The sequence below is a fragment of the Bombyx mandarina genome, chromosome 10, assembly GCF_030267445.1.
Source record: "Bombyx mandarina strain Sakado chromosome 10, ASM3026744v2".
Classification (NCBI taxonomy): domain Eukaryota; kingdom Metazoa; phylum Arthropoda; class Insecta; order Lepidoptera; family Bombycidae; genus Bombyx; species Bombyx mandarina.
The window spans coordinates 12,883,736-12,896,780 of NC_143217.1; the positions used below are offsets into that span (position 1 = coordinate 12,883,736).

The 13,045-nt window shown below is 35.3% G+C and overlaps 2 protein-coding genes across 2 annotated transcripts; both read right to left on the reverse strand.

The window, feature by feature from the left end:
- Window positions 1-219: 219 nt before the first annotated feature.
- On the reverse strand, window positions 220-7,730 carry LOC114243196 (15-hydroxyprostaglandin dehydrogenase [NAD(+)]-like). Its single transcript, XM_089730452.1, has 5 exons — window positions 7,610-7,730; window positions 7,071-7,313; window positions 3,604-3,843; window positions 2,342-2,515; window positions 220-1,748 (listed from the first exon to the last, which is right to left on the reverse strand). The coding sequence occupies exons 1-5, from the start codon at window positions 7,703-7,705 to the stop codon at window positions 1,560-1,562; spliced, it is 942 nt and encodes a 313-aa protein (XP_089586578.1). The 5' UTR covers window positions 7,706-7,730; the 3' UTR covers window positions 220-1,559.
- A 683-nt stretch (window positions 7,731-8,413) lies between these two features.
- On the reverse strand, window positions 8,414-10,631 carry LOC149502244 (fat body protein 2-like). Its single transcript, XM_089730453.1, has 4 exons — window positions 10,406-10,631; window positions 9,258-9,434; window positions 8,937-9,085; window positions 8,414-8,607 (listed from the first exon to the last, which is right to left on the reverse strand). The coding sequence occupies exons 2-4, from the start codon at window positions 9,393-9,395 to the stop codon at window positions 8,460-8,462; spliced, it is 435 nt and encodes a 144-aa protein (XP_089586579.1). The 5' UTR covers window positions 9,396-9,434; window positions 10,406-10,631; the 3' UTR covers window positions 8,414-8,459.
- Window positions 10,632-13,045: the final 2,414 nt, after the last annotated feature.

A 13,045-nucleotide genomic window follows, 5' to 3' on the forward strand; every position in this document is an offset into this window, starting at 1 on the left:
CACGCGTTGTAGTAGGTCTTGCGTTGTATGAGGTTACGCTTTGTAGTAGGTCTCGCGTTGTATGAGGACTCGCGTTTTTTTTTTATTGCCCCTACTGGTACTCATTTGACACCAGAGGAACAGTGAGTTCATCCACCCATCTAAGCTATAAAAAAAAACAACCACATTATTAATTATTACTTTATTTCTTCTTTGATCCGATATCCGTGATTCCGTGATCCGATAAAAGTTCATAAGCCTTTTTAACTGTATCAGTGATGTTCTTCGCCGGTTTGTTTTTTGTGATGATCCAAGTTTCGCCACTTTTAGCGTGCTCATAGGCCTCGACCAGACCTTTGGCTGCAGATTCCATCCTGGAACGTAGACACAGAATTGTCTGTATTTTTTCGGAGGATTCATTAAATAAATGCAGCGTTTAATGGACTTCGGTTATAAGAACTAAGAGACTTAATATTCACATAATTGAATCAAAATTGTTATTAGGAGCTTTCTCACCTGTCTCTCTCTCTCTCTCTCTCCCTCTCCCTCTCTTTCAGTAACGCTGCCCTTTAAACCTTTTTTATGTCACTAAAACTGTAACTATCAATACCCTGATAGAGTAACCCCTCCCCCACCAGCATCCCGTCCTCTCCATATAGAATATCTGAATCGGATACATGATTTTATCGTGTGAGGAAATGTTTATACATTGCTCGTAGATAGTTAAGTAGTAGAAAATATTTTTGGTAAATTTCAAAAAAGGAAAAGTAACTTAATACCCTTGTATAAATTGATGTACCTCAGTCAATAATAGAAAGCTAATGGATTAAGTTTTTTAGCCCCCCTGTATAATATCATACAAAATGGCCCGCGCGGTCAAAGCACACCATTAATCGATGTCCCTGCGTTGAGGTAGGAAGGGTAACCGCAGTCAACACTGCATCGTGACTCAAAGCTACCCCAAGGTCGCCTGACTGACAGAATCGTCGGCAAGCGACGAATGACTCATCGCGGATGGCTACTAATCAGACCACACAGGTACTGCCGCTGGTGTTTCTAGATATTCCGCTCGAAATCTGCCGGCCGATTCGGAGCGCATATAACACCAGTCACGAAGACTTGAGCGCAGCGATGCTTTGATGTTTTCGGTCGCCGCAAGCCGGTTCGAAACGAGAAGAGCTCTCTTTTGTCTCTACGCTCTTTTTATATGGATAGTGGACTCAGAAAAATAAAGCATAGCCTTCCAGGTCTCGTCACTATTTCGTATCGAAGCCATGACAGTTGACAGCAGTCTGTTACTATTTTAGGACACAACATTGCTTCGCCCAGGCGGACTGCAAGGATATGCTAGGCAAGCGTCACCACAACGCAACAATATTTCGGGTCAGGGCGTTCGTACAAGAACCATGTACAGTGCTATAGCTTATACATAGCTTAAGGATTGCAAGATGGTCATTCCAATAATCGAAACGGCCGTCGGGTCAACAGAGATGACGACCTGAAAAAAGCCCACTGCGCAACACGAGGTAGGAATCTCAATTATATGTATATTCCAAATTGTTCGCGTGTTGTGTATTGTGTTACAGATCAATCAAACAAGCCCTGACGTACTTTTGCAATGTATATTTCTTTTTGATGAAATCGGCACAAGTGCCGTCTATTTCTTCATCAAAGCTGCCTAATTTAGTTCCGCTCAATAGTGGAGTATCAGTCGCGCCAAAGCAAATACTCAGTACTCTGACGCCGCTTTTAACGTAATGTTCTTCTAACTGTAAAACAAAAATTATGAAAATCATTTTATAGATCGAACTGAATTGTTTGCATCTGTACATTGCAGATCCACAAAAATAGTTTAAGATGTTTTGTCTTATCAACCTGCAACGAATGAGACAGAATTCATCCGAGGTCCACTTCCACGGTGAAGGAATAACACCGTGTAATAAATATAAAACCCGCAAAATTATAATTTGCGTAATGGTGGTAGAACCTCTTGTGAGTCCGCACGGGTAGGTACCACCACCCTGCTCGGGCAGCTGTTAGCAAATCCCAACCCTCTTTGCTGAGCCTTTGCTCGCCCACCTATTCTAGTGAAACTGATAAGGCCTTCGGATCACCATTAATCCTTAAATCATAAAAAACCTGCCTATTTCTGCCGTGAAGCAGTAATGCGTTTCGATTTGAAGGGTGGGGCAGCCGTTGTAACTATATTGAGACCTTAGAACTTATATCTCAAGGTGGGTGGCGGCATTTACGTTGTAGATATCTAAGGGCTCCAGTAACCACTTAACACCAGGTGGACTGTGAGCTCGTCGAGTTGGCTTTAAAAACTTTCATGAAATAAGTCGACTGGAAAGCTCCTTACCCCAATACAGTTGCTGAACTGCAGCACCGCACTCTTGGTCCCGAAATAAATCGGGAACAGATGAGATTGACATAACGCTGCCACTGAAGATATATTTAGAACAGTACCTCCTTTACCGCCATTCTGCTTTCCCATAATCTCGATAGCTTTCAGCGTACCAGTAACTAAAGCAGTCTGAAACGTTCAAAAATTACCATTAACTTACATTTGTTAAGAGGGAGGATTTTTTTAATTTTTGAAGCGCTATAGGATATTATTTGAAGAGCACATGGGTTTTTCAACGTAATTTTCATTATTGAACAAATAGATGGGTGCTACAAAGGAACACCGACAACTCAGAAATCTATACAACAATAAGAAATCTGAATATTATTATATAACCCAGGCTCAAATTGGAATGTTAATTATTTCGCAGTAGTAGTAACTGTAAAATCACGTTTTTCATTGTCGTACTCTATTTCCGACTTATCAAATACTTTACAGTTATCATGGGTACAAATGACGATCCGTAAAGTGTAGAGTAGCTTTAATTGTGCCTACGACCCGAGAAAACTGAAGAAAATATGATGGTATTGCAGAAAAATTATACATAATTGTGAATTTCTATTATAATATAACATAATAAAAGCCTAATATAAACCTTTACAGTTAATCCCCCTATAACATGATTGATAGGTTCCTACAAAGTCATGTATTGTGCTAAATCGTGTTATAATTATCAGACTAGAAACCAGGACAAAAAGGAGTGTGTGATCATAATACATAATGTCATTTTCTAAATAATTTTAAACAAAAATCTCGTGTGGTATCGTGTTGTAAAAGTATCATGTTTAAAGAGGGTTTTGGGGATTTTTTCTTTACCTGTTAGGTGGAACCATACTGTAAAATACCGTGTTATATGAGGGTTACCTGTGCTAAGAATAAAACTCACTTCCTCACTCACTTCTTTTTTTTTCACCTTATCCCACTAGGTGGGGTTGGCACAACTAATTTTTCCCTTCCATTCTCTTTTATCAGCCGTCAGCTCAACACATAATCCTCTCTCTCTCATATCGTTATTCACATACTCCATCCATGTCTTCTTCGGTCGACCTCTTCGTACACTACCATTTCTATACATCTCCTAGTCATATGCATCTTCTCTCTACGCATCAAATGTCGATACCACGCTAACCATTAGCTCTTTAATTTGTTAATTACTGCGGCTACTTTCACACTTCCTCTGATAATAATAGATAAGATTAAGAATAAAACTCACTGACCACATTTATATCGATTTGTTTTTTGTAAGATTTATAGCTGTCATTCATGATCGCGGCATTGTTAATGACCACATCAAGATAGCCTTGTTCGTTTTTGACAGTATCGAATAATTCCAGAAAAAGCTCTTCGTCAGTTACGTCACATTTGTAGAACTTCACACTGTTGGGACCGTATTTTGTATTGAGCTCATTCTCAAGAGCTCTTCCGGAATCCTCGGCAACATCCAAAACAGCAACATGCTTTAAGTAAGATTACGTAATTTAAAATTACAGAAAATATTTAATTTAGTGTTATAATTTATAAGATTTTATTGTAATCTAATCGCGCGTTTTTTGTTGTAAAATACATTTTACTTGATGAATTACGTAATTAATTATGGTTGAATTAATTTTGTAATAATAAATTTCTGCTCACAAATTGTTTTAAAATTAATTTAATTACTGTACTCTACTGCTGCTTCTATCTATTTCATCGCTTACTTTTTCTAAATTATGCAAAAGATCGATACAATTAATGTAAGATAGCTTTTATTCTATTCTAATGAGAACAGAATAAGAAATGGCTACCGAATTAGCGTGACACGTTACCCATGCATTAAAACATTTATATTCCTCCAGTGATCAAATGTTGTTGCCTTTGCCTATAGAAATATTCTACCTTGACACCTCTTTCCATTATAAGCCGGACCACTCCTTCGCCGATACCGCTTGCGGCACCAGTGATAAGCACAATTTTCCCTTTCCACGACTCCATCACACAGTGTTCAACGTACAAATGTATTCAAACAACAATTAATTCATTGTTCAGATAATATTTTATCTCCGAAAAATAAATATCTAAGCTTATTGGAATATATGGAATATGAAGCATTAGAACACTGTTATCGCCACGGAATAGATAAATAAGATTGGAATGGTAATGTAGGCGGGGCAAGCGTGCCACAGTTATGATTCTACAATCATAACTCGACCGATTCTTTCATTCACCGCGCTTAGTTCGCTTCGGACTACTTGGGCGAACAGATCTGCGCTTTATAATGCCGTGTTGTGCAATTATAACTTGTAAAACAAAAAGTCAGACCTCAAGTATAGAGCGAGGAGGTATATCTTTCGATCAGTAAGTCGAAATTACCATTTAATTACAATATTATTTGTCTAAAGCCTTCGTCAAACAGAACGCGTAATTAGCGCGCGTCAGAGCGCTAAACTGACGCCGCGCTATGACGCCGAGACGTGTTGTACTACTATGGTGACATACCGTCAAACAGAGCCCTAACGCTAGCAGTACGCAGCGCTCTGTCGCGGCGTTAGGACCCCTTGACGTCAGGTGTTGTAATTTTTTACAAATTTTATTTTAGCGTCCGAGTGAATGTGTATTAAAATACTAGATATTGCCTAGATACTAGATACTACAATATAGATATTGGCTTAAACATAAAAATATACTGAGCATTATGAAATTCCAAACATTAACAATATTATTGCAACAAGTTATAAATAACATACATTGCGCGATGTGTACTCGCCCAATGAACGCAATGACCAAGTCCGCTTTCAATGTACTACATGCATTGCGTTCTCTACACTTCAATCTTTGAAATTTCGGCCTTTGCCCTGATTGGCCGTGGTGCACGGCGCTAGTTTGTCGATAGTGAGGTGACCATGTGGTGAAATAAAATCATCGACAGAATTCTCGACTATATTTACATTTGACATGGATAATTTTTTTATTATTTTATATTTAATTAATGATACCTAGTATATTGGTAGGCAGCGGCTTGGCTCTGCCCCTGGCATTGCTGAAGTCCATGGGCGACGGTAACCACTCACCATCAGGTGGGCCGTATGCTCGTCTGCCTACAAGGGCAATAAAAAAAAAATTAAAAAAAAATTTGTGAGACGTATTTTGAGTAAAATAAATATGTATTATTATTATTGAATTATTATCATTGAATTAATGTGAAGGTTTAATATAAAGGGACATGTAGACCTCTCATTTACGGGTTTTTACTATATTGTCTAAGATGTATTAAAATCTAAGTAAAATGCTGTTTGACTTATGCAATAAATTAAAAAATTTAAGTTTCCTAAAGAACCTAACGCCAGGGAACAATGGATTGGCGTGACAGGTAGAGGAAACTGGAGACAAAGACGAGTACTATTTGCTCTAAACATTTTATTGAAAATGATTTTACCATAAAAAAATCAGAATACACTTAGTTTTGAAAAATTCATTCGCAATTAATAGCAAGCGCCAACTGCTTAACAAATACGTTTTATTCCACGGACAGTGACTATTAGTAATTAATAAAAGTAAAATAGTTTTTTTTCAATATTTATTTCATGTTTCATTTTTCCCCATTCATTCATCAGATAATTTATCGATAAAGAATATCGGTTTTATCAAGCACTAGCGTGTATGAACATTGTTATTGTCTTTTTGCGTGTGTGAGTGTGTATTCCTACGGGTGTTTTGTGCTAGTTCGCGAACGAATATCTGTCCTGAGATAAATCTAAAACACAAACAACAAAAACACCTTATGTGTAGAAATTAAAATAGTGGGGATGAAGCGGCGACACTGGTCCTAATACAAAATTAGAGCAAAGGCCTTTCCAACCTTATTTATCTATTCCGTCGTTATCGCGAATTATGGCTTACATAGTACATATAAGTCGCAGACTGTAAGCAGTATAAAGTCTTCGAATAATTTAGTATCACATGATGATGTCATTTGGTGCATGTTATTTGCATTTTTGGTTCATGTTAACAAAATAATACATTTTTTTTAATAAAATGAAAACAACCGCAAGCCGTCGAAGTCAGTTAAATATGAATTTGTAAGAAAAATATCATCAAAAATAGCACCGATCGGATAGATCCGACATGACGACGGCGACTGTGGTTCGGTCGTCTGGATCGATATGTAATTTGGAGTGGACTGGTATATGTAAAATTAAATTAATCCGTAAAAATCACTGTACGGAATAATCTTGCTATTTTTATTGTTATTATTTCTTGTCCTGGGTCACGTTGGATGCAGGTGGCAACGGACCGGCTGCACTGGAAATCACTTGGAGAGGCCTATGTTCAGCAGTGGACAGTGGACAAGCTGAGATGATGATGATGATGATGATGATGATTTCACTATTTGGTTCCATCGTTTCGAGTACTTTACAGTTTTCGTGGTCACGGAAGACTCCGCCTGGTCGCCATCCAATACTAAGTCCGCAAAAGTAGTTTAAACTAAGACTCTCGAAAGCCGAAGAAGATACTAAAAATTTTATTTATTTCTAATTCTGATAACAGTAATGATCTATTCGTATTATAGTATAATTTTTGTATGATCACGGCGACTCTAAATTATTTGAAACGGCATAGTAAAATGAAAATAATAAATGCGACATTCAATCGTTTTAATTAAGTCGACTTGCGTAACCGAAGATGAATATAGTTTTTAGATACTCACAACATTTATGTCAACTAATCTTCGAATACCTTCAAGAGAATTTTCCAACGAAACAGCAGCGTTATTCACAACTATATCAATATAACCATGGCTGTCTAGAACTTTATTAAACGCACCCAACCATTGAGTATCAATAGAGACATCGCATTTGTAAAATTTAACTTTTCCATCTCCATATTTAGTATTTAAATGTTTTTCCAATTTAAATCCGGGATTTGTGTCGATGTCCAGGATGGCAACATGCTAAAATTAATTTATTTGCGTGAATTAGACTCGAAATAGGTGTATTTTAGTTTCCGTTTGTATTTGTAAATCACGATAATCGTATTCTTCCACCTACAGTATCAGTGTTTTACTCCCAAACCCCCTAATTCTTTTGTACTGATGGTAGATATTGCATCAGCAATAATGCATTTTCGAGTCTTATGACTCGATGTCACCTTAGCCTTTGAAACTCAAGTTCGTTTATAGAAAATCATGAAAAGATGTTCCAAATTTCAATAAATTGTATTATTCAAAAACTCCAAAATTATACTAACCTTGGCCTGATTTTCAATAAATACTTCAACACTAAACGCACCGATGCCATTAGCACCGCCCGTAACAATTACAATTTTGTCGTTTACTCCACTCATAGTACCTTAAATATAACTACTGTAAAACGTTAGTAGCTATTTAAATAGTTTTTGCAAAATACTCCACACTTATATGTTATTTAAACAAATGTCACCACAAATTGAAATATTGAAAATAAATTTATTTACACGCTATTTACTTTTTGTTGTGAGATTGGAATGTAGAAACAGACGAATTAATTCGAAGAAGAGGTTCTCAATCTGGGGAGTATACACTTATGAATTAGAATCTAACTCTTTTTGTTATCCTAAACCCAACGGGATTTTTATGAGATATTGTGACTATAGCCCATGCTGTATTCATGACGTGGTAAAAACTTCTCTTAATTGGATGCTAGTTCTCCTTTTGATGTAGCCAATTTTTTAAAGTCAAAAGAATTGGCTATCCTTCGACCCTACGTATCAGATAGGGGTGGCATTACATTTTCTATGATTATGGTAGCTATTTAAGAGCCAGTAACATCCAGAAAAGACGTCCAAACTCCGAATGTATTCGATTTCCAAAACCGTTTTATAACTTTCATTCTCTAGTTTTTATAAGTTTCAGACATAAATTAGTAAAAACACTCGTAATATTTAATCTCTCGTTTATTTATTTGTACAATTAATAATTCCCTTCGGATATTATCGTGGCTACAAACGATAGTGTTAAGTTAACAAAAAACAATTGAGTTAATAGTGAATGAATTTTGAAATTGACTAAATCTACGTATACGAAAGAAAGGGTTAAGTATTGTAAAGTTTTTCAAAATACCTAAACTAAAGGCTCTGACAATATCTTATAGGCTTTGTTTACATTTGATGTGACATCGACCGCTGGGTTATCTTTAGCTACGAGCCAGGTGCTACCGCTTTCACCTTTCTTGATTGCTTCTATCGCACCTTTGGCTGCTGACTCTTTTCTGTTAATATTGAACATTAATTAATATAATCATTAACAGAATTTCCTGTGAATTAATAGGTTAACCACTTAACACCAAGCAGTTTATCAGGGGACGTGAGCGTGGTTGGAACGGATTCAAGATTATGCAATATGAAAATAATTGGTGTCAAAACCTTGAAGTTTTAGCTCAGGTTTTAAAAGGTATTATTAGACTCGGGATCTCGAAGCCGGTACGGCCACATCTGTTGATACAATTAACGAAGCATTAGATTACTGATATTTTAATACAACATCAGCATTCTTGGAAAACTAAATTCATTTGGGCACTTAAGCTATACGCATACTTACGACTGCATAGGATATAAATCTATAATCTGTTGCATATCTTTGTTAATGTTTTCATCAAAACTTCTCAGGTTGTTGTAAATGCCAGTTTTCGTGATTCCAAAGCACACAGTTAGAATGCGCACTCCTGTTTTACTATAATATTCTTCCCTCTACAATTACAAAAATTTTGATGAGTACAAAATTTAGAATTCTTACAATTTCTTTTAATTGGTAAAACTTCCATAAGCAGGCCATGACTATTGCAAATTAAATTTTTAAATTGTAAATCACTTTAACTTTGTTTTTAAATGACAACAATTGTATAACACTGGAAGCGCTCACCCCAATGCAATTACTAAATTGCAACACAGCACTCTTTGTCCCCATGTAAACAAATAAAGCTGGTGCATGCTGACACATACAACCAATAGATGAAATATTCACAATCGTTCCTCCGTTACCGCCTTTGTCCTTGCGCATAAGTTCTAAGGATTTCAATGTTCCATTTACAAGAGCAATCTGGAATGCAATAATATTTTTTTCACTAATTGTTCGACTGTCGACAATTTTTTACTTACATAAGGATCTTCTTCGTCACTTCTTCTTCGAACCGTATTCACGTTGTGATTTGATTTAGTTTTACGATTAGTCCCTTTTTTTCTTTAATCGACTGACCTTGTTTGCATTAATTTTACATTTACATATAATCAACCGTACGTTGGTAAGGAGTGCTTCGACATACCGTGGTAATACTGCTACTATTTAATGATGATGGAGTAGTTAGAATTCATGAAGATTTACGTCTCATAATGTATACATATTTGAAGATTATGCACATAGTTCGATCAGCTATCAGTACAATCCTGAAATATCCGGATGTTTTATTAATATCGAGAGCTTAGGTCTTATAGTAAAATGATTCAATATTCGAATAACTCGCATACCGTAAAATGAAATAGATATATAGAATAAAGATCACCATTAAAAAGGAGCAGATTATGGACGCATATTTAACAACTGAAATCCACTATATCTTAATATAAATCCAAGTGAAACAAAGTGCTAGATAATGCCTCAAGATAAGGATAGTTCTTTCTATATGGAAAATTTAAATATCATAAATAATTTCATTGGAAAATTTCCAGCTATTAGCAAAATATTCAAATTTCGATAAGAAACTAAGCTGGCTATAAACGCGAAAACTGTAAAAGTATTTTAAGCATCAGAATAAATTGAAAAGTAATAGATGCCTACAAATAAATAAATTATTTATTCATAATTTTTTTTATTATTATTTATAAATATTAATTAATTTAATAAATAAATTATTTATTCGTAGATAGATGCCGTATTACAGCGTTAACTTACATTTAATTATGTGTATGACTCTCGAAACACGAATAAAAATCATATTGCATATTTAATTTTGTTCGTTATTCATAAACTTAATTTATATCTCGATTTGCATTTAGCATCTCCATAATACTTACGTAATTAACCTCAACTTCTTTTCTTATTGCTTTTGGATCTGATTCATTGGTTATCCCAGCATTATTAATAACTAGATCAATATATCCGATTTATTTGACAATCCCAAAAAGTTCTTCATTGACAGTGACGTCACACTGTATGAATTTTACTTTAGAATTAACATATTCAGTCATCATTTTATCCTGAAGCATTTTACCCGCTTCGACATCTGTGTCCAAAATTGCAATAAACTGGAATATTCATAATTTTATCAGTGGGATAAAATTATAAATTACTGAATTATTATATTTATAAACATTAAAAATGTATAAAAGTATTTTCGAGAAAATATTCCCTATATTATGGAGTTGCAAATAAGTACTTTTGTATTTGCAAATAAAATATAATAAATAAAAGATAGTAAATTCCTTTAGTAAATGTTTAATAAATCACATTTAAATGCATTTTAATGATGTCAGTTCCAGGAAATTATTTAGTTCCATCTATAACACTAGCCTTAATATCTTCTTCGAGTAAATTTTGAACAAAGCTTTCTCCTATCCCATTAGCACCACCAGTAATAATTACCACCTTATCTTTTAAATCGTACATTTCAATAATAGTTTATTCAAAAAATATATTGAAACTTTCGCTTTTTTCCCATTTAATTAGTTTCTGGATATCTATTCAAATAGTAGTCATAGGACTAGAAATATACATCCTTGTCCCAAATACATTGATGGTATTTTTATAACACGTCTGTTGAGCGTACTTGCAATGATACCTACTGATTTAAAAGGATCATGTTAAAACGATAAAACATTTTTTAATCGTATTTATCGAACAATCACGAACAACAAATTTTCAAGGAAAAATACTCGGTCCGGATTCTCTCGGCGTTAACTAAACAACACCACAAAGTAAAAAGAAGTAGTTTTTTTTATTTTTTATATAGACAGCGAACAATGTGCAGGTCACAATGTGGATGCTGCCATGATGGGACATGAGGATTTCAATTCTATGTATAAAGCCTTGTTCGGACTAGGCGAGTAGTTTAGTCGAGTACCGAGTAATTTAGTGGCTAAACTACTCGCTACTGCACAGAAATCGTTCGCATTACGGTCCAGTAGAGTACACAAATGAGTGGTGTTTTGCAAGATGAACAGGCTGCAACGCAATAGAGTGAATAAACTGATTAAGCTAATCGTAATGGCTATTTTAGAAGAGGCGCATGAGGAAATTTCTGTGATTAAGAAAAATAAGATATGGGTACGAAAATGGATCGATAGAAGAGATAAACTGGGAGCTACTAAATGTCTTTTGAAGGAATTAGCATTGGAAGAGATCCCAAAGAATACTTCGATAGTTTGAGAGTGTCCGAAAGTTGTGTGAATTTTCTGTTAACGAAAATACACTCTCAAATTCAGCGCAAAGATACCCATTTGAGAAGTGCCACTAATGAACTCGACTAATCAACAGGTTCAGACTTGTTTAATCAGTGAGCCAGTGAGCAAAGACGCGTGGTGGGAGGCGCTACTCGCCCGAAAAAATAGAACAATATGGATTGACTCGACTAAATTTTTGGTGTTCAGACACATTTAGCTACTAAATTACTCGGTACTCGACTAAAATACTCGCCTAGTCCGAACAAGGTTAATAGCCGGCAAGCTTCTTGAGCATTAGTTGACGTAGTGGGGGAAAGTTTGCGCATGGTACACTCACGTACAAAAACATTATTTACTTTGTGTCATAGTTCTATTAGGGTGTTAAAAACAACATATGTATTTATTTATATATTTATAAGAACATCAACAAAAAATATAGGTTAATAATTCTAATAATGTAATCTTGGGGTAAAATAGATATTCCTTCTATTAGGTCAAAACTAGGTCAGGCGCCAGGTCTTGATTCAGTTGAAGCGGAGCTGGTATTTGTAATTTTTTCTTCGTTATCATAATCTTGACCATCATCATCATCACTGTTTTGATCACCCGAGTCGATAGCATCGTGATGAGTCGAGATAGAGCTCATCGGTGTAAACTAGCGGACTTATTTCTTGTCTGTATTTAATATTTTTTTTAAGATATTCGATTCGTAGTAATCGAATGTTACTTTTTTCAATTACTACCTTCCGATTATTTTCTGTTTTTTTCCCATCTGAAGCCTAGCTAGTACGGAGTTTCGCTACTTGTTATGTGGTTACTATGATTACATCTTTTTATTACAGATTAGTCGAAACTATCCATTCCGGTAACTTTCTTCTTCCCTGATCTTTTCTTACCCGGAATCTGAAACATGGCGAGCAAGCCAGAGCCCTTAGCTTCGTTAATAATGCACCTAACAGTACTCACTGATGTTTTTGTTGCTTCCGAAGTCTGTTTTACTTTTTCCATATCATTCTTTCTCGTTTTATAATGAAGCAATATACGTCGTACACCATTTTTCTAGCCTTTCTTTTTAATACTACACCAGTTTGTTGCGGCATAGTGTATTTTTTATAAAAAATCAACAAACACTCAACAAATAGCAAATGACAATAAAGTCAACAAGCGATTATAAAAAAAATAACTTCAATGATTAATAACGATAAACTTTTCCCTGTACGCAAGTGTACTTTTGGGAGCAAGCGGAACCACGCGGAACGAAGATGCGGTGCAGAG